Source organism: Amblyomma americanum, chromosome 4 (assembly GCF_052857255.1).
Source record: "Amblyomma americanum isolate KBUSLIRL-KWMA chromosome 4, ASM5285725v1, whole genome shotgun sequence".
Taxonomy (NCBI): Eukaryota; Metazoa; Arthropoda; class Arachnida; order Ixodida; family Ixodidae; genus Amblyomma; species Amblyomma americanum.
The window spans coordinates 176,004,755-176,031,481 of record NC_135500.1 but is presented as its reverse complement, the minus strand read 5'-3'; the positions used below and the strand labels follow the sequence as shown (position 1 = coordinate 176,031,481).

At 43.8% G+C, this 26,727-nt stretch overlaps 1 protein-coding gene across 3 annotated transcripts; it reads right to left on the bottom strand.

Moving 5' to 3' along the window:
- Positions 1-3,028: 3,028 nt before the first annotated feature.
- On the bottom strand, positions 3,029-18,600 carry LOC144128704 (cytochrome P450 3A41-like). 3 transcript variants are annotated; one of them, XR_013313817.1, is made up of 11 exons: positions 18,477-18,600; positions 18,229-18,332; positions 15,161-15,257; positions 14,793-14,845; positions 14,552-14,648; positions 9,001-9,126; positions 8,264-8,495; positions 5,812-5,942; positions 4,568-4,675; positions 4,372-4,464; positions 3,029-3,137 (listed from the first exon to the last, which is right to left on the bottom strand). XR_013313817.1 is itself a non-coding variant. In XM_077662331.1 (11 exons), the coding sequence occupies exons 2-10, from the start codon at positions 18,285-18,287 to the stop codon at positions 4,391-4,393; spliced, it is 972 nt and encodes a 323-aa protein (XP_077518457.1). In that variant the 5' UTR covers positions 18,288-18,332; positions 18,477-18,600; the 3' UTR covers positions 3,029-3,137; positions 4,372-4,390. The 3 variants fall into 3 exon arrangements, 1 of the variants encoding a protein (XP_077518457.1); XR_013313818.1 differs by having other exon boundaries at positions 4,395-4,464; XM_077662331.1 differs by having other exon boundaries at positions 4,573-4,675.
- Positions 18,601-26,727: the final 8,127 nt, after the last annotated feature.

Sequence of the window (26,727 nt, the reverse complement as noted above, 5' to 3'; positions counted from 1 at the left end):
TCAAGATTCTGGCTACCGTGTACTTAATGGTTGTTAAAGCCATGCGCATGCCGACGCAGCGACGTGGACCGAGGCCGAAGGGCTGGTGCGCCATCTTGTGAATGACGCCTTCTGGAGAAAATCTGAAGTGCAAAAAAAAAAAAGGAAGCCCTGCAACCCTCTTTCTTACTTTAAAGATGTATGCGAGGATAGGAGGTGAAGTTTTTTAATTTTTTTTTGGCATAGAGGGATTAAGTTTGGCATGGCTATTTCGAAGTGCACTAAATGATAAAATACACGTTGTAAAACGATCAAATGTACATACATCTGATATACATCCTTCCGTGAACGCTACACAGGATTGAGCAGCTTGCCTGGCAGCAAGCAGCGCGATGTTCTGGTTAACGAACGGTACCCGTTTATTCCAGGTTAGATTGTCTTGTTGGCTTAAACTATGACAGGTATGCCATCTAACGTACAATCTGAGACACAGATTTTCTATGGAAACACCGCGGACACAACATGTTACGTAGCAGCGAATGAGACGTTCACGTTCGCGAATATACATTTTATATAAAAAAGAAGAGCTTATTTTCAAAAATGAGCAATAAGATTAGTGTGCTCATTCATATCTCGATCAAATAGCACCTGCAGGTAGTCCTTTCGTGAGAGTCTTCCGCCAGCACGGCCATCACACCTTCCAATAGGCCCTTTGGCCGACTAAGAGGTGATCATATCAGCGATGCAGGTTAAATTTTATGTCCTTATTACCAATGCGACTTACCTGTCTGGATCAAATACCATGGGATCTGGCCAGTGGCGAGGGTCAATGTGGACTTGATACATTGGCTATATAACGCAGGTTCCCGCTCTGAACCTGAGGCCATTGTACTCAAAATCTTCTTTCGCCTGACGGGTTGTGAACCTTCAAATTGGAGGGAAAATTTGCGAATTCAGCGAAGGAAATTTCATAGTTTCTATGCTCTTTGGCGGCATTTTTGTTGCGCAAAGTTCATGGCAGCATCCTAAGATGTTGTGCAGAGTGAAGCAGTAAATGTTTTGCACATACTAGCTTCGCTTCTATGTAATGCAGGGTGCTGTAGAGCACCGAAAGGGCTCGGGCGGCTTGAAAATCTCGGCCGGGCTAGAAAATGCCCTGTTTAGCTGAGCCTGGGCCGGATCCGACTCGGGCCAGTATGCAGAGGGCCCGTGTCCGGCTTTTAACTTATTTTAGCTGCTTGCACTTTAGGCGTCCTAGGGGCGACACGGAGGAAAGGAGGCCATGGTAAGCACCGAGAGAAAAAAAATCCTGAATACGTGTTTACTTATATTTTGGTGTCTGCAATTGTTGCATTTTCCTCAAGGGAGAAAATTACAAAGAATACAGTTTTTGTTGCCTACTGACAGGACATCTCAGAAAAGAAGCAGCCCGGGCATGGGAAAAAATTCGCCAGGGCTGTGCCTTAACTTGAAGCCACTGGTCTGGGCTAGGCTTTGAGCTTCGGGCTCAGGCCTCAGAATGAGGTTTATGTATTGCTCTTGGATGCTGTGCAAATATGTTTCAACGTTATGATGTTTTAATAAGGCTCTGATTTGTGCTCATTAGTGTAATTACATTTTTCTTCAACCAGATTTCGTACTGATACGTAGAAAAAGCGCTGCACGAAGCAGTTCTGTAAGCACCAGAATGTAATGAACGCTTACCCGCGATTGAATGTGAGATTGTTTTTTTTTACGTGTATGCTTCTTAGTTCAGGACGTTATTTTTAACAGCTAATGTCAACAGACTGAAACTTCCATCTTCATTTAGTTATTTTAATGCAGCGACACGATTGGTAATCTATATTTTAGGTCGCACGCATACAAGCAGATTGGGTGCTTAATTATTATTATGTGATGACAATGCCATAGTATAAGGTCTTCCCCTTGTTTTTAATTGCTTCTCTTATACATCGCATCTTCTCTCGCAAAACTCTTGCATATTGCACCAGACACGTCTAACAGATCTAGAGGCAAGGCACAGCTGACGTCTGCTTCACCGGCTGCGCTGCTGCTCCTTACCCCATAACCGATTCGCTTCGCGGACTCATTTTTGCTCAGTCAGTGTTGGTCATTTCAGTTTTGCTGAGCCATTCATATTTATTTTCATGTTTGTTGAAGTACTTTTAGTGAATTTTATTTTTCCTGAGTAATTCCTGATCGTTACCAGTGTTACAAAGTGATTGCTTTGATCTTGCGGTTTTTCTTTTTTGGCGGCCACATTCCGGCCTCTCTCTGCCACCCCTACACGCGGAGGTGGGAATTTCCCTCTCTTCTCTTTGTTGCCTGCCACATTGCCTACTCTTGGCATCATCCCGCGCCTTTTACTCATGTTCCCAGATTCTTTTCCCACCAAAAGCAATTCAAAGCATAAAGATCTAAGAAGCCACTGTTTCTTCCACTACTCAGGCGGTAAGCAAGTACGTACATGAGAGCCGGTGGAAGGAGGCGTAGCGATTCGTCCACAACTTGCTGTAGATATTTCAGTTTTTTTGTGACTGTGCCGTAATCGAGAAAGCTTTTTTGCTGTAGTACAGAGAGTCAAACAATGGTAAAACAAGGACAGGCTATCCAACTTGTAGCCTTAAGCAGAAACAAGGCACAACGTAGAATTGGAGAGATCATCATTTGCTTTGCTGGTCAATTTAGTCGCTGCTAGTTTCGCTAACCCTTCTCATGACAAAGTAGTTTTTCACGCTTAGTGTGTTCAAATTTTCGAAGAAACTGTAACTGTTAATCAAATCTTCATAATACGATTCCCAGCCAGCAAATAGCGCTTCATCTGTGCATTGAGTGCGCAGTCGAGGACTGGTTAAAGATTAAAGAAAGAAAGTTTTAAAACAACCCCTGACGAAGGCGTCGGGAGACAAGAACAAAAACGCTATAAAAATCTTCAGTTTTTTCTTACGCATAAAAAAAACCAGCCAATGCGAAGCCAGACTGATTTGGAAAATGAGTTGGACTTTTCACAAAGAAATGAAAAGCCCCGCAGGTGGAAGCTAGAACTTACATCGTCATGAAGTACTTCCATTATTTCTTGACGGACTTTTTCTTGTACATTCTGATGTTTTGCTATGAAAAATGTCACATAGCTCAATGCAGTCGCTGTCGTGTCGAACCTGAAAGCAGTTGAAAACAAAGAATATATATTTTTTCAATATAGGCATAGCAAGAAACCCTTATGCAGCTTTGGGGCAACTTATTAAATTATACTAATGCGATGGGTGCATACGTGAATCCACCAGAGTGCTACCCCACCACTTGTTTAAATATGAGTCGTTGCCAGATGCTAATAACCTGGAGTAGCAAATGTGCTGTCGCGACAGTCAGTATAGACTATGACATGTGATTGCGGCACTGCAGATACTGCGGAATAAACATTTAATGGGGTGATTTCAGCAACAATATCGAAATCCAAATTGTTCACTGCACGCACAAGTTAAGGCTCCAAAGCGCACATTGGTGCCCTTCTTGCTATTTCCCACTAGTAATTCATGGGACTGAACTTGGCCATTCCTGTATCGGCGACCATTATTATTCTCAAATCCGTGCTTTTCTTCATAATCAGGCTTAGGTGCTGTACGTTTTCCTCATCTGTCGCCTTTCCTGCGGCTGTAGGAAGCTGTTGCACGGTTTAAATATATTCTCATATCAACGCAGTGATTTCTTTGACGATTGATCATAGACCAGCATACGTATTCTGAAGGTAAAAAGTAGAAAAAAGCGTATTAATGATCCATAACTAGTCAGCAGAAATAGCGGTAACCCACTCAGGGGGTTATGGCAGACTTACCACATATTTTCATTACCTCAACGTTGGGTAATCTACCTTATCTGTTACTCGGAAAATAAAGCCGACGAGCACTGGCAGTACAGCACAGACTTCCTCAACGTAGTCTGCATTATTTTTTGTTTTGTTTTTTCCGCATGCGTCCGTGCTAGCGTGTGTGCGCGTGCGCTGAAATCGCTCCAGACACAATACAAATGACTATTTTGTTACTTGCGCCAGCCACGCTAACGCCGAACAGAACTAAGCTTGTTGTTTTCGTGCTGAATTGCAGCTCGACGCCAGCGAAGGCCATTACTTTTGGCAGAAAGATATACCAATAGCAAAGTACGAAATCGCGCCACCAAAACCTTCAACTACACAAAGCGTGTTCATAGGTGAAGTGAAAAGGTGGTCGTTGCTTCCTGATTGATGACGACAAGTAGCGCTCGATCAGATAGCACAAAACGAAGAGCACACCACGTAGCGCAATGGCACACCGACTCACCCAAACAGCTACCCTGATTTATGACCTTGCGGGCAAATTGATAACCACATTTAGCACAAAATCCTAAATAGCAACATACTCGAAATGGTTCATTGCCCCTACCCGGCCATGAACACTGAATTTGCGGTCATGAACACTTCCTCGTTGCTCAGGTGTCGCCCTTTAATGGGAGCTGTTTGTAAAAAGAGAAAAGTGCAATGGAATTTGTTATTTATTTGCCTAAGTCACAAAATAATTTGTCATAGCGTGATAACCGAGGAATAAAATACGCATACTTAACCGGCCACTGCGTAATCGGCTTTGTATTCTTTCATGTTTTTCCACGCGTCCTCGGGCGGCACTGTGGCGTCGATGAGGTTCTGTAGCAAGTCTGGCCTTCGTAGCTGCAAAGTGGCGCATGCAAAGAGACAATACTTGGTAAACGGTGCCAAGAAGGGTACTTCGCGACACCAGAGCGAACAGAGCACTAAAATTTAGTTTAGTTAAAGTGTTGCTGTTCGCAACTATTGGCATCGCTGTTTAAAACTATGTACTTTTGTATAGGTTAAAAAGAAATGGTGCGGAACGGAGTGAATGAATGAACCATATTTTTTATTTGTTCATGGCAAACAAAGTATTTGATAAATACAGTAAGATGACCATGAATTTAGTACATTTTGTAAGTTGCCTGCGTAAGAAAGCACATATTTCGGAGCTGCAGAATAGAGGGGTTTAGCTTCCTGCTTTACTGTACTTTTGTCGGAAGAAGGAGCCACGAAGCCCCTTTTTAGACTATAATTCAGCTGCAATGGCAAACGTAAGGACGCAGATGCTTAAGTGTGTAAATTATATTTTTAGGTGGCTAGAACTTGTGTCCTGCAAGCGCACCAAAACAAGGCCAGAAGATATTAGGAGGCGTAATTCTGTTTAGCACCTGCAATAAGAATGAATAATTTTTTTTCTGTTTTAACTAACAGGTTGCGTGTCTTGTTACAAATCGATTCATTGCATTAAATGCCCTTGGAACACGAAGTAGGATGGCGTCATCTTCAATAACCCCAAGATGCGTAATTTTAAGCGGCAAAACAATTATAAATGATGAATGGAATTGATGCGGCAGAGTATGCGTTGGTGTTCTCTGCTGAAGGGGCAGCCGTTGCCGCCGACAAGCTCAGACTGTGTGAGTGGGTGGCGTGATCCAGTCCGCCAATCACCGCGTAGCACACAGTAACCCGCCTCCACTCTTCCGAACCAATCCACGTATCACAGCGGGACGCGCTATCCTACTTTTTCACTCTCCCCAACCCGCCACCGATCGCCTCCCATACTCCCTTCAATCGGCGGATGGACAAATATTTCAAACACGAGGTCCTAATGCCAACGCATTGAAATCAATATACAAGGAGTTCACACCTCTGATTCATTCCTCTCTCGTGACTGCGGCCGACAACCAAACCTGACTCACTGGAGGGACTGCAACCACGTCTTAACGGCACATCACAAGAAAGGATACGCATGTGGAGCCTGTTGTCGAACTTACCGAGGGATTTCTTCTGCGGAGTTCTACTATCTTTGATGTTTCCTTGCCCAGCGTTTTAAAAGTGAACTCGCCAAACAGTGCGACTAGCCAGTAGAAAGGCACCATTAGGATGCCGAGTGCAGTAGTGGATTCTGAAAAGACACCATGAATAATAATGGTACTTTCTGGCAATGTAGTATAATGTATAGTAACCTGCACAGTTCCCTGATGGCATCTTGAGAAAATGTAAATCGAATGAACCGTAAAATGAAACAACAGAGCAATTTTTATTCACATAGGTGCCTAGCCGTGTTGTAAAAAAAACAGTAGAGGTAAACGCCTTGTTAAATGAGGAGAACAAAAGGGGATAAAAATCAATAATCTGGTTTAAATACGTGTCTTAATTGTGCCTAAAAAGCGAAGACATAGTGCGGTTTTGTCGCCGGCAGGCAAGTATTTGGAAGTTCCATTACAACCCTTCTGAATAGAAAGTATCTTCATGTAGAGGATTTCCAGGTACAACCTTTGAAATATGTTATGCATCTCATCAGCCCAGTACTGGAATACATATTTGACCTTTGCCTAGAAAAAGGAGTATTTCCCAAACGTATGCAAATAGCGACCGTCGTGATTATCCACAAAGGACGCGATAGAAATCACTTTGCAAATTGTCAGGCTACTGATCATGATGGTCCATTATTCCAGTCTTTTGCAATTCCTTAGAAAAAAAGACATTTAAACAATTTTATTATTTTTTTCTGAAAAAAAAACAGCCTAATAACGTCATGCCAGCATTGTTTCAGAAAAAGTAGATCTGACGAGAGCACCCTCCTTTTATATAAATAATTAATTTTAGAAACGTTTCAAAAGACAGAGCTTATTCCGGTTATATTTAAGGACTTATCTAAAGCGTTCGACCAGATCAATTATGTTTCTTTAATAGCCAAACTCGGCATCTATGGTTTTTGGGGCGTTTTTGTTCGATTGATCAAATCTTAGCCTCTCGGTCAGGATGGTAAAGATAAAGTTTTCCGATGTAAAATTTATACGAGCTGGTGTCCCTCAAGGTAGAATTTTGGGTCCACTGTTGTTTTATCTGTACATAAATGATGTTATTATTCAAGATAAGAAATGCACAGTTATAATACATACCAATGACATGAGTCTTATGTCTTTAAATCAACTCACATGATTTCGTTGTGCAAGCGAATCAGTGTTTAAATGGCCGTTATGAATGCACAGCCAATAATTATTTACTGATCAATACTAATAAAACGAAAGCAGTGCTTTTCCGACCCAGAAATTTATTTTTAAACTCCCAGGCTTTCCCCTTTGTCTGAGTTGAAATAAAATTGAGCTTGCTTCCTAAGTGAAAAGCCTGGGAGAAAATTTCAATGAGCATTTGTCCTGGAATAAACATATAGAGACGACGATAAAGAAACTATCGATGTTCGTCGGTATTTTATTGAGACTGCGCTACTTTTTTTTTCTCAATGTGTGAAAAAAAATTATTTGCCACTCGCTAATATTGTCCGTTATTAGTTACTGTTCTAGCACCACCTCTACGGCACCCACGGAGAGAACGAAAAACCTTGTGTGCGAGGCCAACAGAACGCATCAGGCGCCTGGCTGGCACTACAGCCATCTCGCTACATTCCAGGACTTGCAACGCTGCCTTCATTCATAGATGGACTCAGTGTACGCCATGGAGTTTTTGATGTGGGGAATTACCACTTTACAAATATTATCCAGCTTTACAAACTAAAAGAACGAGCCCTCAGAATAATAGTCAGCGTCTCCGGTTACGCTCCTACAGACAATTTTTTAAACACTGAATATGATTTCAGCTCCGTAACTCTTTAAATATACTTTAATTATTGAGGCGCGACAGAGCAACCGGTGATGATCCAGCCATGTTTTTTAAAACGAACACTCGGATTGCAGCGCCAGTCCCATTATTATGGCACGCGCACCCATGATCATTTCGACATTCCGCATACGTGAACGAGTTCTTGCCGCCAGATCAGTTATAATTTGCCACTATTTTTAATCACACCAGATGATTTATAGCATACGAAGTGCATTTTTCTATAGAGTCCTGCCTACAGGTATGTATTGCTGTAAAATAATTTTTTATTTACACTGCATATAAGTTTCGTTAACTTTGTCCGCCAGTGTGCTTTCTTTTTCCGTTGTTGATGTCAGCTTTATGTGAAATTTCCGTTACCTCCTGTTGTTTATGCGTAAGTGAAATGTTTTTCTCTCGCTGAAGATGGCCAAGTTTTGTGCAGGGGTGCAGACCTTTCGTCAAGCCTTCTATAGTCTTTTGGCTGGACTCCTGATATATCTGTGATGTTAAATAACGTTGACTTGACTTAACCCTTTCCTCGCGTCAATATGGAACAATTCAATGATCCTACTTGCTTAAAAAGTGATTGCCTTGTACGGCATATATCGTTTGTTACCTACGTACGTGCGATCATGTGCAGCGGTCCAGTCATTACGCCGTCGAGCACACCCTTGGCAATCAACAGGAGCGGATGGTTGGGTTCTCGCTGGAAGACGGTGTCAATTCCGAAAGCGCCGCGCGCGGTGTAGTCCATCGACAGGAGCTGGTACTCCTGGTACGAGTGCACCTGTTCGTCTGCGACAGCGTCCAGCCTCCCCAGAAAAAGGTCAGCACTCTTGCGAATCTCGGGCATCATCTGCGTGCAAGCGAAGCGATACTGTTAAACCAGACCTGCCGTCTCCCGTTGATCGAAAGTCACCTCTCCTTTGGTGACGCTACCATACAGCTGATAATTCTGCAAGGATAAACGAGCTTTCCGCCGAGAATTTATTTGTTTTGGTTCTATTTCTTGGCTACATCTCCTTTAGGATGCATACCCCACATCAATATATACTCAAGGCGGAACAAATTGGAATAAAACTGTTCATATCTACTAAATACATTTTCCAACTCTTTCTTTAACTTGCTAATCCCAGAGGTCTTTTTCGTATTCCGGTCATGATTACTCATGTCTGTACGGCTGCACCAAGTTCTTTGTTCCGGGCCGCTACTGCTTGTAGGTAGCTGCGGTTATGAGCTGCTTTGTTGAAAACGCTGATTTGAAAAGGGCCTGTGCAGCATGCTAATATAACGCAACCTGTCCTTCCTGTCTTTCGCTTCTGTTGTTAAATGCCAAATGCCTTTGCGCTACTGATAATTACCATCTTAGTCTTCGCAGAGCTGAGGCCGTAATTCACCGCAGCTCGAATACTCTTCCAATCGTCGCCTCGGGCATGCAGTATACTCTTGGACAGAATGGGATGCATCTGGTCTGTCATCATCGTGAGCTGAAAAGTAGGAGGAACTTATTTTGTTGAACACGTCCAATTATCTATCCAGTGTGCTAGGAAAATAAGCAAGGTGTAGCTTCTGTGTGTGCACTGCGCGTGCACGTGGAAATCAGTCATTTGCCATGAGGATGGATGTGCAAGGATGTATAATGAATGTTAAAAATGTCCTGAAAGGCTTTTCTTTTAGCCTCTTTGTGACACTGGCCTTCTGTACAATTGGTAGGAAGCGCCTTTTCCTTTTTATTAAGGGACACAGGTGGAGCATTTCCCAACATAATGAAAGTAATGAAAATCTGGCCTGCACATTAACATCTCTACCCCCGCTGCCATCGCCAAAGTTGTAAATGCTCTCTTTCATTCACTTCTCTGGCTTCAGCCAGGACTTTCGACCGGTAGTCTGAACATTTGTCTGCTCTTTCCTTTGTTTTTCGTTTTCGTCAATTTTATTGTTTCTGTTCGCTTATTTTGTTGTGATGCATTGCACATTAGTCTACATGGATAAGCCCATCGTATTCCTCTACTACTTTCGAAAATTGTTTAGAGAGTCCATAGACTGTCTATACATGTTTTATAGGCAAATCTTAGACTAGTCTATAGATGACCTATAGATCTATGGCCATACACTTTAGTAGACTTTTCTCTATAAACAGTCTAAAGATAGTCTACTGAGAAACTATTTAATAAACACAGATCAAAAGACAGTATATAGACGATCTATAGACGTATGGCTATACACTTCCTATAGATTTCTGTCTATAGGCAGTCTATAGACAAATGTTTCATGAAAGTATAATGTCTATAGACAGTCTTTAGACGATCTGTAGACTTATGGCCATACACTGTAGATTTCTGTTTATATAGACAAAAGTCTACTGGCCCAGTATACATAGGTCTTTAGACTGTCTATAGACATTCCACAGACATATGGTCCGGCATTGCTGTAGACCTTTCTATGGACAGTCTATATACCTCTGTCTACTAAACCTTCAGTCGACCATTGTCTATAGACAGTCAACAGCCTTTGATAATGGTCACCACATGGTCTTCACAAATGACATTACGATCAATATACCTAATAATTCAGTTGATTTCCAAGCTATCTAGGCTGGGAATATACAATACATGCACCATAAGAATTCACCACATTATACAAATAAATGTCGAACTATTTCAATGAGGTAACGTCTTCAACCACAGACGCTGCCATAAAACAGCGCGAGCTGAATTGCATTCGTGGCGCAAATAAGTGCCGAGTTACATTGACTTTTTCGTAATATAGCAGTCTGAGATCAGAAACGCACTCTGCCTCTCGCACAAATGCTATTGGAGAAATTTGTGCACGCGATAGCGGTGTTCATGAACTAGCCTCACGGAACCAAATGTAAGCCACCTCTTGTCGAAGCGACTTTTACATAGCTTCTAAAATGAAGTGCCTGCAGGCCAGCGACGGCAGCCAACGGCTCGGACAACAGGGATCGACGAATCTATACGTGCGCAACGAAAGGGCAGACGAGATGCAGCTCGTAGATTATTCGTGGTGTTTGTAGAACGTGCTGGCCAATCGCGCCGGCAACGACTTTTTTAAGGCGGAAGCCTTTAATGGCTCATCGTTGTCCGTTTGCACGTCCGCGAAATCTGTCACTATAGCTGCAAATCAAATGACGTCAACTCGAAAACAAATAAAAATGCATGTGCACGGCGGGATTCGAACCACCACCCTTATATTCCGCAGCCGAGCGTGCTACCAACTACGCTGCTCCTGCCAAAGAATATGTATTTCTCCTTGTTTAGGCCGTTTTGCCTTAGGCGGCGCGGCCAGGCCAACATTATTATTACAGCGAAAGCTTTACTAGGTTATGTCGGCGGTTTCGTGTCATCAAAACGTTCCCGCAGCCATTGTGGGGCCCTATAAAGAGAGACCGTCTAAAATGTGGTTATAATCGAAGGAGGATCATTTGAGGATGCGGCGCAAGAAGAATTTCGTGACGATCGGATGAATAGTTAATTAGAGCCAAAAATGTGCAAAAAGTGGCCGTGGCCAAATCGAAAGTGGCGCCAAATTTGAAACGCCGGAAGTGTAGTACCACGTGAACGAAAGTGTGGGCGGAGCGAACATGCAGCGCCAAATTTGAAAGTTTGGAAGAAAGCGTGGTGGGAATTAGACGAATATCAAAAATTCTCAGGCAAATAGGGGCGATAGATGCAAAGAGGAGCAAATAGAGGCGACGACTGCCGAGGAGGCGTCAATGCTTCCCCATTACTCCAATGCGGGTTACCGCAGTAGTCTCGAATTTTTTTCTGTTTTCTGTCCTTTTCTCGGCCCACACTATATATATATATATATATATATATATATATATATATATATATATATATATATATATATATATATATATATATATATATATATATATACTTTACTTCTTGATGTCTAACACGAATATCCAACTTTGACAAGTGTCCCGTGCTCCATTCTATAGCCCTGCAAAACATCTTTGGTGAAATGGTGCTGTCCACGACTGGCACCGACCAAGCAAGCGTCTACACTTTAACAAGTAATGCACACCTCTCAATGAACAGCACACCATGCTTATAAAGCCACTTACAAACGATGTTAGGAAGTCTTTCGCTACGCATATAATCTGTTCCACACACGCAGCTCAGCATACAGTCATTTAGGAGACCAAATGAATAAAAAATAATTGTGTAGACTTACCGTGTGTGGACGATTAAGTTGGATTTCGATGAAAACGTAATTCACAAGAGAACACGCCGACAACACGGGCGCATCTGCGCACACAGTTGCTTGCAGCCCGAATGATTTTCCGCCGCCTCGCGGCAAAATGGGTGAAACGTGAAACAGAAACCCATTTCACGGTCGTATCTTTACCGCTCGCACTATTTGCCGTATGTAGCCTGATCTGGTATCCAAGACCACACAGGGAAATTGGCTTACAAGCTTAAATTCTCCACTCGCGCTTCAATAGCCTTATTGTTTTCGCGAAAAAAAAAAGGAAATTTACTTTGTCCAAACGCGCAGCATCTCCCAACGAATAGTATGTGGCACATTTCTTGAATAATAATTGAAAAGTTGCATAGCACAACGTCTTTTTTGTGTGTGTTCGTGTTTAGAAAACTGATATAGGCGACATCAGCGTGTAATCGGCTCCTAAGCGGCAGGTGTATGGGGACGAAAGAAAAAATACTGGCTTTGGATTGTTTCGTCACAGAACTTTTTCACGTGAATGCAAACTGCAAAGATATAAACGGCAGATGTTAGTCGCGCCGAGGACCATGCCCACAAGGCTCGTATAACGGTGCTTCTAAGAGATCGGCACATCCTTGAATGCTCACACCCGTATTTCCCCTTTTATTTTCACGACGTTTTAACGAGCAGTGCAGAATCGCTGATGAAATGCTCCTCAATTAAGCGTGCTGGGCAGTAACAATCGAGAGATGGAATGGAATTGTGCCGCAGGATTCCTTTAAGGGAGAGCCTGTTCGCTTGATGTAGTACTGTTTGCGGGTACCCTTACTTCACGAATGACTGCCTTTCCTCGTTTTACCGGTTAGGATTAAATATTATTGAATCGTATTCGCAATATACGTTACGTTATAACGAAAAGGAGCTTTTCCAGACTTCTAAAATAGTATACAGAAGGGAGTTGCACTGTCCTCACACAATGTGTTTTTTTGTTCCTAAATAGCGAAGGAGGTGAAGGACTCTAGGCACTGTAGCAGTCAATCGATGCAGTTCTCTTCAGCATGAAGTGCAAAAATAAATTGTCATTGCTCTGGGCTTTGTCGAAAGGCAGTGTATAGGTTGTTTTTTTTTGACTTCTCAAGGTGGGGTCAAAGACCCATTTCCCAAGCATTTCACCCTAAAATAAGCCGAGCACCAGACCAGGGGAAAGCTTGTACCATTGTATCACCGGTGGGTACCCGGCGGCACTGGGGATCGAACCCCGCACCTCCCGCATACGAGGCGGATGCTCAACCACTTGGCCACCGCTGCGGTGGGATTGTTATAGAGTGGTCTATAGACTATCTATAGGCTGTTATAGACTTTAGTCTATAGATACTCTACAGACTGTCTATAGACAAAAAAAAATTAAGGCGGTTATAAACTTTAATCTGTAGATAATATATAGTCCGTCTACAGACAAAGGAAAATTAAAGTTTTTGAACACTTTAGTCTATATATAGTCTATAGGCCATCTAAAGACGAAAGGAAATGAAGGCAGTTATAGAAATTTAGTCTATATATAGCCTCTGGACTGTCTATAGACAAAAGGAAATTAGGGTGGTTATAGACTATTCTATAGACAGTCTATATACTATATATATAGACAAAAGGAAATTAACGCTGTCATAGACTTTATTCTATATATGGTCTATAGACTGCCTATAGACAAAAAGAAATGAGGAGGTTATACTCTAGTTTATAGATGGTCTCTAGACAAAAGTTAAAGTGTTTAAAGAGTTTATTCTATAAAAAGTCTATAAACTTTCTATAAACGAAAGGAAATTATTACAGTTTAGACTTATAATCATCGACAAAAGGAAATTTAGGCAGTTATAGACTTTAATCTGGAGAGGTTCTATAAACTGTCTATAGACAAAAGAAAAAGTCTAAAGGATACTATAGAGTCTATGAACAGGCCATAGAAAGTCTATACACCATTTTTATAAGGTACGATCGCATCAATAATATAAAACTGAATTTATTTTCTGATGCTGTTTCGGTTTTAACAACTGAACGATAGCTGTCACATGTGGACCAAAAAGAACTTGCACATAATCGCAGACAGGTAGATTATTTTCATCGCCGGCATCGGTACAGGCTGGTTTAAGCGGTAGTAAACTAAAACGTCGTATTAGAGATTACATTTCAGCGTTTTGTATGACTCGTGTGACCTAAACGCACATTTCAAGTAAGAGTAATATTTCGGGTGTTGGAACTGAAACAGCCTGAGCGAAGCACTTCAGTTATAAACTATTTAGCATTTGTAGGCAAATACGACGTGGTGATCCGTGAATACTAATGTTTTACGAATGATTACAGAGAACGAAAGTTGCAAACAAAATTAGATGCCCATAAATATTTAACAAAACCTACCTTGGTTGTAGCAGCCACTTCCCTTTTGCCTAAACATGCTCCCATGAGATGGACGCACAGCCAATCAAGGGCGCACCTTACTGCCATTGCTCAATGTAGCTCCACTGTCGCGGCTGCCTGGAAATATTCTATTCAAAACTGATCAGTGATTGTGTGTGTATATTAATAAAAAACTTGGTTGGTTTCATACAGTGGTGAAAACTCCGCTATGTCTTTATTACTTTTCAGCAGCCTGTAAACTTGAGCCTTATCCCCATAAATCGCATTCAAAGACAAAAGGTTTACTATAAAAACTATACTTACTCCACGATCCACGAAGTTTCGAAAGTTTCTAACAAAAACGTATTCCAGGAACTCGAGGTCATCCACAACCAGAAAAGGAACGTCTCCATAATAGAACCTGTAAAAAAGTTCATATTCATGGCAGGGAAGAAGATAACGGTCTGAAAAGTCATTCCATAGCGTGTCTACTGAGGTGAACGACAGCAAGTGTAAGCAGCATCAAGCAGCAGCGGAAAGATTGCTTACGGTGAATTATACTCACCCGAAAACGTCGCCGTACTTCTTTAGCCATTTCCCAATAACTTTGTAGCGATCCTGAAAACGGTATATATACGACGAATTTGCTAACGGTCCAAAACAGACATGGTCCTAAGAATACAACCAGCCCGGTACTTTATATGCTTACTTATGTTTTCTCACTGCTTCTAGAGTTTTTCAACTTCTTCGTGTTGTACAGACGATTTCTTTTTTCTTGGGTTCGTGCTCAGCGCACCTGCTGTACAATTTCTCGGCATTTTGCTTTTAGCGTGTGTCTTTACAGAGACACTTCTTTGAGCAGGAATCCCCTCAGTACTTCTCATGTGAAATACACAGTCTAAGCAACAGGACGTGAACAAGGTTGCAGCTTGCCTCTTGGTAATATTCCCGCAGGTTTCCCCAAATCAGGTTAGGCTTTGGCCCAGGAACTCCGAGATTCTTGAAGTAGGCAAAATGCTTCCTTCTCCACCTGCCGGAAACAAAAAAAAATCTAGCATGAAAATCATGCAGATATAGAGCTCTAGATGTACAGGATACTACTATCTTGTGCATCTCATAGATCATAACTAATCATAGTTTCATTTAGTGTATTAGTTTACTCAGAGTGAGTAGTCCGGTGACCGACTGACCGAAAGACCAATTTGTACGCGTCGAAGGAACAATGAAGGCTGCGAAGAGTGCCGATGTAGAGGGCTCCGGATATCACTAAAGGTACGCGAAAGTTTAAAGTAGAAAGTTGGATGAGTTGGATGAACAAACAATCACATGGTTTTTGTTCAGGAAAGGATATTGGTAAAGAGTTTGTGTTTAAAATCGGAGCGTGTGCGAAGCATTGCTTCTGGCTGGAATTCGTGTTAAGGACATCTCGCACCTAGCGGCGTTCCATTGCTGGTCATACACGCGCGTGCCATAATTATCCCTTCGGCACAATCACAATCTGTGCATGTGAGATGGCGCAATTCCTGTCTTCATCAGGGTTTTTTGACCGAAAGTAAAGGCGTGAATGGAGCCTACTGAATGAAACTGCATTTTCATAAAATAAGGTGGTTTGTTTAGACGCCGTTCACTTTATGGTTAAAAATTTTCATGGATGCTTATAGTGCTTTAAAGGGACATGAAAAGAGATTTTGGAACGAAGCAAGACAGAGAAATTATTCCTTGGGAACACTGCGGACGTTTTTCTACTCGAAAAGCCTAGTGCATCAAACCACGTGCGAAAAGCGAGAACACCTTCATCATTTTAATCACGCATTTGCGATGGAGCTCTCTGACCAATCCGAAACGCCATTCCCAAAGTCCGGAAACGTGTCCCGGAAGCGGAGTCCTCTAAGGGCGGCCAGGGGCGAAAGCAGGCTGCCCCGGTCAGGGGATCTCCGCTGCAAGGCGTGCGGCTGCGAGTCGTTACAGCGCATGCGTACGGCAGAAATAGGTTCCGAGGATGCGAAAAAACTACGCGAAGTTATCGAGGGCAGCCGAAAAACTGCCGAGCAAACTGCTGATCGCCCTCACACATGTGCTCACCGGCGACTACAATGTGAGCTTATGCCCATTGGTGCGTTGTGGGCTGTTGTAAAGTGTACAAGTAAGCGTCGAAGGATCCTCAAAAGCATGCGAGCAGCAGTCGCGATTTCACGTATTTCACTGAACGGACCATCTGAGCGGAAAACTGCACCTGCATTGCTCATCAATAAGTGTGATTGTTGGCGACCATTGCGATTGACTTCTGTGGTCGTTGCGATTGCTAAGTTCGTGAATAGATTCTTCCGGGTTACAAGCGGGAAAAAAAATCCTCATTACGTTCTGTGCAACTGCAGTCTGCCGCCTGCCGGCTATAGCTGCCGCCCACGAATGCAGGCATAGTATTGACGGACACACATAAGCCGGTTGAATGTTTTCGCCACGGAACCCCGTGTATACTTACGCCTGTTTATCGGCTTATCGCATATTTGTGGCACAGCTTCGCCGCTGAGAAAGAGCAGTTCAGTGAAAGACGGTAAAATCTGGCTTTACATGCCGGTGCCTCACGTACTGCAAGTGTGAGGAACTGCGCTGCGAAACATTGTTCTTTTTTAGCGAAATGAAAGGCGATGATGGATGCATATGATACTTCTCAGATCATATATAAGAAGCATATCCTCCTTTCCATCCACAGAAAACGTGAAAAACTACAAGCTCACAGTGCACTTCCCAAGTTGACGACATGCATATGTGAGTCGTGTGCGTGCATTTGCGCGTGCTAAAAAAACAAAGAAAAGAGATTTTGCCATTTCAGAACGCCCCCAGCCTGCACAGAGCAGCCGGAGTAGCCAAGATAGCACAAAGTAGCCGACAAAACCGCTTCACCTGTCGCCTAGCAAATAGAGTAGAGCATGAAGGCGGTTCAGAGCTAGCGGTTCTGAACTTGCTGCCTACAGCAGCCAAATATTCCAAGTGCGCAGTATGCGAGCCGAACGATTCAGAGCTCATGTTGGCGTTCAGCCTTTCTCTCAGTCGTCTGTTTTGCGCTGCATGAATTGTGAGATAGTTCGCATTCTTGGCAACTCTCGCCGCGCTTCGTCCTGATATTTCGACGGTAATTTACGGTGAAATAGCGTTCCGCGTGGCAGCGCAGTAAACACGTCCAATATTATTAAGTTCCTTATCGAAAAACGGAAAACGTTGGACACATATCAGCCGTAGTTGCACGGATCTCCGCATGGCGGCGTCATGTGTCTTGAGTTTTACGCAGTTTTTTTGCTTCTAATAGCTTTGTTTCTGGTAAACATGTCATATTTGCTATGACGCAAAATGTGACGTTAACGTATTAATCTAGCCTGACTTATTACTCCCCTTTAGCACCACTTTAAAAGTCAGTTAGGCAATTCTGAATGATCATTTAGACAAGTGTGGGGTAAAATATACGCCTGTTTGATCTCGATTAATAGAAGCGGCTCTGCTTGAATTTCATTTTTGCGTGTATACCATTTCTTCTTTCTTACCAACCCCATGTTAGCTTGGAGGGCACTATATGTGGGCGCTTTCTATACTAAAGATTTTCTTGGTACAGCAACACGGAAATGGAACCACCCTCCCGCAGAACTCGTGAATATTCATATTTGATAGCCAACTTTTTCGGGCTTCGTTAGCTGAGAGTGTATATTCAGGCTCTTTCTAATGCTATATATTTTGTGCAGTGCATTTAGGCTCTTGTGTTTCGGATATGTATTTGTTTTGTTTTTAACCACTCCCCCCTCTGTAATGCCACTGGCCCTGAGGGGTAAAATAAAAGAAATGGAGTTTGTTGCTGAAATAAGTAAGAACGAGAAAGTAACTCTATTAAGAACGCAAGGCAACGCTAATTACGATAACGACACTTCATGCCTGTCCGAAACTTGTTCACGCGCTGTCAACCACGTTTTAATCGCTATAACATAGTGTTACGAGTAGCATGCAGCACTTACTCGAACAAGACCAGCAGTAGCACAGTGGCGATGCCCAGCAGTCCAGCACTGATTATCATTTCTCCGGCGCTGTGACGAGCTCTTCCTTAGGCCTCGTCAGTGGGCTACAGTGGGACAATAAAACACTCGGCCTTTACCCTTCTGCGCGGGAACGAGAAAAAAAAAAGTTGCTGGCGGGTGCTCCAAATGACAGAAGGGTGCAGTTCTCAGCACGTACTCCAGTATATGTAATAAATAACACTTCTTACCTGCACCTACACCTCGCTGTACCAGTAACAAAGATCTGGTGCTGGAGTTGCGAATTGCCGCGGAGACGACACGAAGCCAACAGATACGGAACATGGTAGACGTTTGTTGGCTTGGCAGTCGCTGCCTTGCCGCCAAGCGCGTTTTCCTTACTATCGCTCAAGGTGATCAGGGCTATTTCGCATGCATACTAAAACGCTGGCGATCTCTATCGCCATGATGCAAATACGTGTTTCGATCTGCTAGAGCGACGAGGTTCCGACAATTTGGAATTTCCTCGCGGAGGAAGCGCGACAGCTCCACTTCTGACTGATGGTGGCGCGAATCGAGGCAGTGAACCACATGACAAGAGGAGAAATGGTGCGCAGTCGAGAGCGCCTGCGCCCCTGACCAAGGCTCTGAAGGTTGTTACATGTTCAAAGAGCAAGTAGGAAGTATGCCTCAACAGCCCTTCCATGAAGTTTTCGTAAAGGTTTAAAACGTACATCTTTTCGTTTAAATTGGATCTGATAAAAAAAATATGAACTAAGGATCACGTTTCGCGGTTGTCGTAGATTTGTTAATGGTTCGAGTCGGCCGAATGCTGACGCGGGAGCATGTTCTTCGCCACCAACACTCAGCTTAGCAGTCAGGGTAGGGACTGGAAAAGCGCACATGGGAAATAGCGCCTTGCGAACAACAACGCCGAGATGCATTGCTGGTTGCAGAATTCACAGAGTCACTTCTGTGTGAAACAGGGTTTAGTAGCAGACTTGGCTCGTCAGCGAATCTTGAGAGGTGACCCATAGCTGACTGTCAATGGGCACGACAATGAGTGGCTGCAAGGAAATTTCTTTAAAGCATAAGAAAACTGGGCCACCTCGCCCCGCTTCATTTAGACAACTACTTGGAAGTATACCGGGAGTATTGCCGGGGTGTCAACAGAGTTGTTTGATCAGTATATTGCAGGATAGAGAAAAGGGGGTTCGAGGGAGGAGGAGAGACTTTAATGAAACAGAAGAGGTCTGCAACGGCGCGAACTGTGCACGGTTAGAAGCCGTTCGTGCCGTTGCTGCAAGAAGAGCCAGACAGTAGTTTGCCAAATCATGCGAACACAAGCAGTGGCCGGGTCCACAAGTAGCGTCTCGTAACGTATTGCGGCACTCATTCAAAAGCACTTCGAGGGATTTTGAAGAAGATAGGGTCCGACTGGTTGCTTATTTGAATCTTCTTCGTCTGGATACGACTAGTGTAGAAAGTGATAGCACAGCCTAAGGTGTTAGCGGAGATCGCATGTAAAAGCACGGCGTTCTCATTCCGACATCCAAAACACGGCAAAAGGTATGTAGAGTTTCACAATGGTAAGCGATGTGATACAGGTAAACGCCTCCGCTATAAGACACCGCGCTGCGGTAGCTGGTTTACCTCCAATACAGGTGTGCTCTGAGGCACGCCTGAGGCCCGACTGCCTGCTCCTCAGTCCTTGCGGGCGGGGCGCGCAACTTGTTTCTGATTAACTATGCAGGAGGTTCTATCACGCGATCAGAACGTGTATATCAATTCCTCGGTTGGCGCCAGACGCGATGCTTAAAGCGAAGGCATCGATAAGGAAGAAGGAAAGAAAGACAACAACAAAAAAAGGAAACAGGGAACGAAGCAACCAAAGGAAGAGAGAACGAATTGAAGGTAGAAAGAGGGAACAAAAGAAAGGAAGAATGGAGGAAAAAGAAAAGATGAACGAAACACAGAAAAACGTTGTTTTTTATGTTTTTGGAGGTTCAAGGTTTATTTACACTTCAGTAGATGTTCCTTGGGTAATAAACAGTATAGAAGGGCTTCCCAAATTTAGGCTGTCAAGGGCACCTCTTGTTACAAAGCGGATAAATATGATGTGTCAGGCAGCACGTACACATACAGTTAAAGGGCGAAAGGTAAGGCAGGTTTACATACATAATGCACAGTAGCCATACAAATTCAAGCGTGGAAGTATAGATAGACGCGTTGCAGTTACAAGAAAACACATGTACCATGAAAATAATGCTGAAAGGTTTGTATTATGGTTTATGGAGTTTTAACATCGCGAAGCAACTCGGACTAAGAGAGGCGCCGTAGTGGAGGGCTCCGGATAAATTTCGGCCACCTGAGGTTCTTCAATGTGCACTGCCATCACACAGTGCACGGGCCTCTAGCATTTCGCCGCCATTGAGATGTGACCGTCACGGCAGTGATATGAACCTGCGTCCATAGAACCAGCAGCCGAGCGCCATAACAAGTGAGCCACCGCAGCCCCTGGACGCCGCCTTAGAGGTCGCGTCATTTGCACAAAGCCGCTAAGTTGAAATGGTTCAGCATTATCAACATTTCAACGCTGGCAACCATTAGCCTGAGAAATGAATAACTGAAGATAATGTGAGCGGCTATCCGCTAATCCATCCATCCATACATCCATATTAGACCGGTGTCTGCCGTAGCAGACACAGCGACAGAGAGGGATGGAAGGAGAGAGAGGGGGAACTCGTCACATCACGACTGTCTTCATTGTGTTCAGACGAATCAACGATTGTTGTTATGATCAACCAGCGTGGCTACTTGTCCTCACCTCAAACTTGACGTCACTCTGTTACCCCGAACTTACATGGCACGTTGTCATAACGTCGTGCGTGACGTCACTCAATTATGAGGAATCAAAGTGGCGCGTTGTCATGACGTCATGCATTTGTTACAAAGACAATGGAGCCACGTACACGGAAATCGTGTCTTCAGCAGCTGTCGCTGTAACTTTTTCACAACACCAGCTTGGTAGAGTTTGTGAAAGCTGCAAGAGCAATATTTAGCTTCTGCTGCGTCCTCGCGACTGTCAACCATATACGCCAATCGAACTCTGCGAAAACACGACGAACTCTGCGAAAACACGAAGAATATGTGGGTAACGCTTACCTCGAGCGGCGCGCGTTTACTCATGGCATCAAAACTTGTGTAAAATTGGTTATTCAATAAACAAAGCGTGGTTTATCAAATGACCGACTTAAAAACCGAGGCAAGATACTACAAAGGTTAGTTGCGCAGAAGCTATTATATCCTGGCTGAGCATCTAAAATTCCTAGAGTTGGACCAGTTTCTGAAGCCTTTTGGCTAAAGCTGGGATGAGTTATTTGCATTACAATGTTGTGGTCTTCGCGAAGATCCGTGCTCAATTTGTACAGATAGCAGCCGTAGACGTTGGTCCAAAGCCGCTGTAAATCAGTTGGGTCGAGACCGACCAATATGGTGAACCGTCACGAGTGCGACGGCATAGTGAAGGCTTTGATCTCTTCGAGCCTTGCTTGGTCACTTTTGTCTTGCGGAACAGCTGAATACCGAAGGCACTAGGGAAGTAATTCGTTGCACGAGGCGCACCTGAACAGAGTGGAAATGAAAGCACGTTTTTGGGTTGGGGTGCTATTTGAATTGACGTTGCCTGTAGAATTGTTTGCATTGTAGTAAGAACTCGGCTTATGCGCTTTTGATTTTCTTCCGGCAGACGGAGGTCGAATTTACCTGTGTGACCGCTGCTGCCGCGTTAGTCGGATTCCTTACCTTTATAAAAACGCTGTAGTACAACGTTTATGTCCTGTTCACGGTTTGCCCCCATACAAAAACGTCCTATGGGCGTCTGTGGAAAAAGCTATGTCCGTCTATGGCCTTTTATGAACGTCTATAAGCACCCACAGAGGTGCCTATTGCCAGCTATTGAAAAATCTATGCCACTAAAGCTATAGCTTTGGAACCATACAACTGTCTTAAGCTCTCTATAGAAAAATATATCAGCCTGTGTATACAGCTATAGATAGAAATAGTAAAGGTTTATAGCTATTTGGGCCAAAACTCTATAGCCGGCCTTAGGACATTTTTGTATGGGCCAGGCCGCTTGGAGCACGTTGACCTTGCTGAAGGAAAATATGTTAGCGACTGTGGAAAGGTCTGAGAGAATGTGGGTTCTAGAATTTGTACATGATTCTTTGCGTCAACATCTTACGGTTGTTTTGGCTTCCTGACTGCACGCAAGGAATAGACAAGTGACGGACGCGTATGTAAATACAGAACGCACTATGATGGCCGCAAGTGGGACTCGACAAAGCTGCTTGCACTTGCTTCCATTGTTGCGCTGACGAAACTGCAGATTTGGCAAGCAATTGGGTCGACATCGTTTCCTTTTTGGTTTTTTGGGGCGCTTGCCACAGTTGCAGAAGTTTCTAGAAAGACGCACCCAAGGCTGCTGAATGCGGACGCGATGGTGTATTAGCGAAACGAGCGCGTTAAATTGTTCGCGTGAGCTCTTGAGCTTTAGCGAAATTTATTCTAATCTTTATAGAGAAACAAGCAACCGATGACAATCAGTGCGTGCTCTTACGGACACGTGCTGACTGCGGTTACGGGTAGCTTCGCCTGGGTGCTTTTGACTCAGAGGTGTGCCCATTTTTTTCATTTCAGAAAATTGACGGTCTTACGCAAAAAAAAAAAAGATTCGCACATATCTTGTGCTTCTGTCATCAGCTCTCACTTCTACATCATAAACAGCATTCGCTGATGTCGTAAGCTGAAAGTATTTTCTTTTTTCTTTTTTTTCTTTATTGCCGATTCTTACATGCTAAATCAAAAGTAGAAATGATAAAAAACAGCAGCAGCCTACTTGGCTGACACGGGAGAGGTTAAAATCTTCTCAAGACAACTAAGTCGTCCAGAACAGAGGTCCATTCGGGCGGTTCAGCTTGCGCACGATACAGTTCTCTCAGGCTCACAACACTTTAAATAAAGTTTTCTCGCACCAAACGGACATTAACATCGGCATGTCGCACTTGCATTCGTGTCCTCCAAAGGCTGTGGAGGCCCAAGAGCATGATTAAATCATATGGCACTCCTCCTTCATTTGTGATCGGCAAAAACCTTATGCCGTATGGATGCAGGGGAAAATCTTTATTCACGGTTCGTTGGAGGACATCCCAATGAAAAATTGGGTCCCAACATTCAAGAAACACGTGCTCCACCGTTTCAAGCTTTTTGCATAGTAGGCAGTGTGTCGTCCATGGGATGAAGATCCCATTTTCATGCAGCCACGTCTTAACAGGAAGTGTGTTACAATGTAAATTAAAGAAGAATGTTTTTACGGTTGGTTTAACCGGCATTCTTTTAATTCGTTTTAAGACGTCTTTTCCTGGGCCTCCACGGTGCGGTAAACGATAAATGGGAATCGGCAGCATTGTTTCCACAAGATTCTTATACAACTCTTTTTTGGAAACATTACACAAGTACTCAAGTGAAAAACGCGCGTACAGTAGTCGAAAAGAAAGTACAACTTCTCGCATGTACCCATTGACAGCACCGCACATACCTTCAAAGCATGAGACAACGATTTCTGGGAGGAGTCTCTGCAACCTTACTTGGATAACAGTCCGCAGAAAAGGATCCCTTTGATCTCGGAGAAAGATAAAAAGCGACACAACTTGGCGCAAGAATAGGTGCACGAGGCCGAGCCATCCTCGTTTAACTGAAAGAAACAAATTGGTATGGCTAGTTCTCTCCCAGCTTAACGCTCAAGTAAACACAGCAAACACGCGATGCATCTTTTGAATGCTGGCCCGACTCGCACACAGAACATTCATCATGTACCACATTTTCGAAACAAGGAAAAGGTTGCAGATGGAGGCATGTGAAAACATTGATAACTGCCTCCCTTGCCATGCATCTGCTTTCTCCCTCGCCCTTGAGCATTGCTCATTCCAACTTTCATTTGGGTCTCGATAACAATTAAGGGGGACGCCGAGATACTGCGTTGGCAGGCAACCCCATCGCAGCCGGGAGAAGTGATCAGGCATCGTTTCCCAGTCACCGTGCCAAAATCCAGAGCTCTTGTCCCAGTTTACCATACACCCTGTTTGCTTACAAAATTTATCAACGATACTGATCACTTCAGTAACACTGTCTCGATTGGAACAGAAGACTGCGATATCGTCCGCGTAAGCGAGGATTTTGACATGTGCCGACTACAATCGAAAGCCTGAGATGCGGTCACTTTTGGCAATAGCTAAACATGGTGGCTCTAGGTATGCCGCAAACAAAAGGGGCAACAGCGGGCATCCCTGCCTTACTGACGAACGGACTACCAGCCTATCTGTGAGGTCACCATTTAGAATAATGCGTGTGGTACAGCTTGCATATGCCATTCTGACGCCTTCTATGATAATGCGGCCAACGTTCCCGTGCTCTAGTATGTGAAAAAGTACATCATGCGACACGCGATCAAAGGCTTTTGCCAAATCCAGCTGCATCATAGCAATGCGGTCCCCCATCACATCACAGCATTCCAATACAGTACGTGCGACGTGTACATTCGTGGCAATGCTGCGTCCTTTAATTCCGCAAGTCTGGTGCGGTCCAACCAATTTTGTTATTACGCTCTGGAATCTCCTAGCTAGGACCTTCATGAATATTTTGTAGTCAAAATTGGTGAGGCTTATCGGGCAATAGGACCCCACCAACAAACGCTTCTCTGGGTCATCTGATTTTGGGATCAACACAATGTGCGATGTGGTGAATGACAGCGGTACTTGCTCACGTTCATACGCCTCATCCAGCACTCTTAGCAGCAACTGAGCGACTATGGGCTTAAATGTTTTGTAAAACTCGGCGCCCAGCCCATCAGGCCCTGGAGCTTTACCGGTCTGTAAGTCCTCAATTGCAGATTCTATTTCATTCTCAGTTATGGGTACCTCAAGCCTCTCCTTTACATCATCCTCAAGCCTTGGCATGAACGACAAAAAGTCTGAAGAGAAAGCATCACCAATCTCTCTTACTTGACCAAGAAGGTCGTTGAAGTACTTTTGAAATGACTGCTGGATTACATTGACCTCACATGAAATTTTAGCACCATTTCTTATCTGCCCGATTTCTTTCTATCTAGTGCACCGCTTTTCATCTGTTAAGGCTCGCTTTGTCGGTGTTTCACCGGCCCACAGTTTTTGTGCCCTTGCGCTTATAACTGCTGCTTTATACCTTTCACTGTCAAGTCTTTCAAGCTGGATTTTCACATCCCTTATATCTTTTGCATATCTCCCGTACTCGGAGCTTTTCATGCTTAATAAAAACTGCAGTTGCTCGCGCGCTGCTTTTTCTTCTTGTTTTTCTTTGTGTCGGTTGGAGAAACTCTTTTCTATGGCTTTACTTTTTAGCCACTCTTTGAAGTCTTCCCACTGAACGGCAAAAAGACTGGGCCGCTTCTCGAGCAGCCTGTGCATTTCATTTACGATGGCTTTTAAAAATCCCTCGTCCTCCAAGAGTTTGGCATTGAATTTCCAGAGATTCCAGTTGAAGCGCGTACACCTTTCTTTCACACCGAAACCTCCTATCACAAGACAATGATCCCTAAACGCCGCAGGTTCAACTTTGTAACCTGTGCAAAGGGGCACAAGTTCAACAGATGCATTAATTCTATCCAATCTGGCATGAAAGTGTGTGTATAGCGGTCTATTACCGCAGGTAAATATGCTGCCAATATCCTCTAAGCTGTTGTCATTAACCAAAGCGTTTAATAATTGTGCACTCCTATCCCGCACAGGCGGACGCTTCACTCGATCGGTAGCGGCACACACACAGTTGAAATCGCCCAAAAGCAACAGCACTTTATCACAAACAATGTAAGACTTCAATCTGTTAAAAAAAATTCTTGTCGTTCCGAGTCAATGTTCGGTGAATACACGCATATAATGCGCCAGTATAACTTCGAAAAAGAAAGGTCAACTACAAGAAGGCGTCCACTTGGACAAGAAAAAATCGACTCCACACTGATGCCTAAGTTATTGCGCAGAAAAAGGGCGCACCCACCCGAGGTGCCAACAGAATGGCAAACACAGACATTAAAGAACGCACTAAAGGTGGACACCATACGCCCAGTAAACTCCTCACTTTCAATCTTCGTCTCCTGTACAGCTACGATGTCCAGCGCATTGTCAGAAGAAGACGATTAAGTTGGCATTGGCGCCTACGAGCACCAAGACCCCTCACATTCAATGTTGCTATGCGCAAAGCTGTGTCAAGTTTCATCGCCATGCGTGAGGAATAGCTGACATATGATGTACAGTGCCCACCATAACAGACGAAACACTTCTAGACTCACAGTGTGCGGCGTCGCCAATCCATTAGTCCGTTTGCAGGCAACGGGAAAAGCGCTAGGCAGTCCTCCGCCGGCCTTTCCAGACCTTGGAACTACCTCTGCTTGGTACTTCCACCCACAACCGCGGA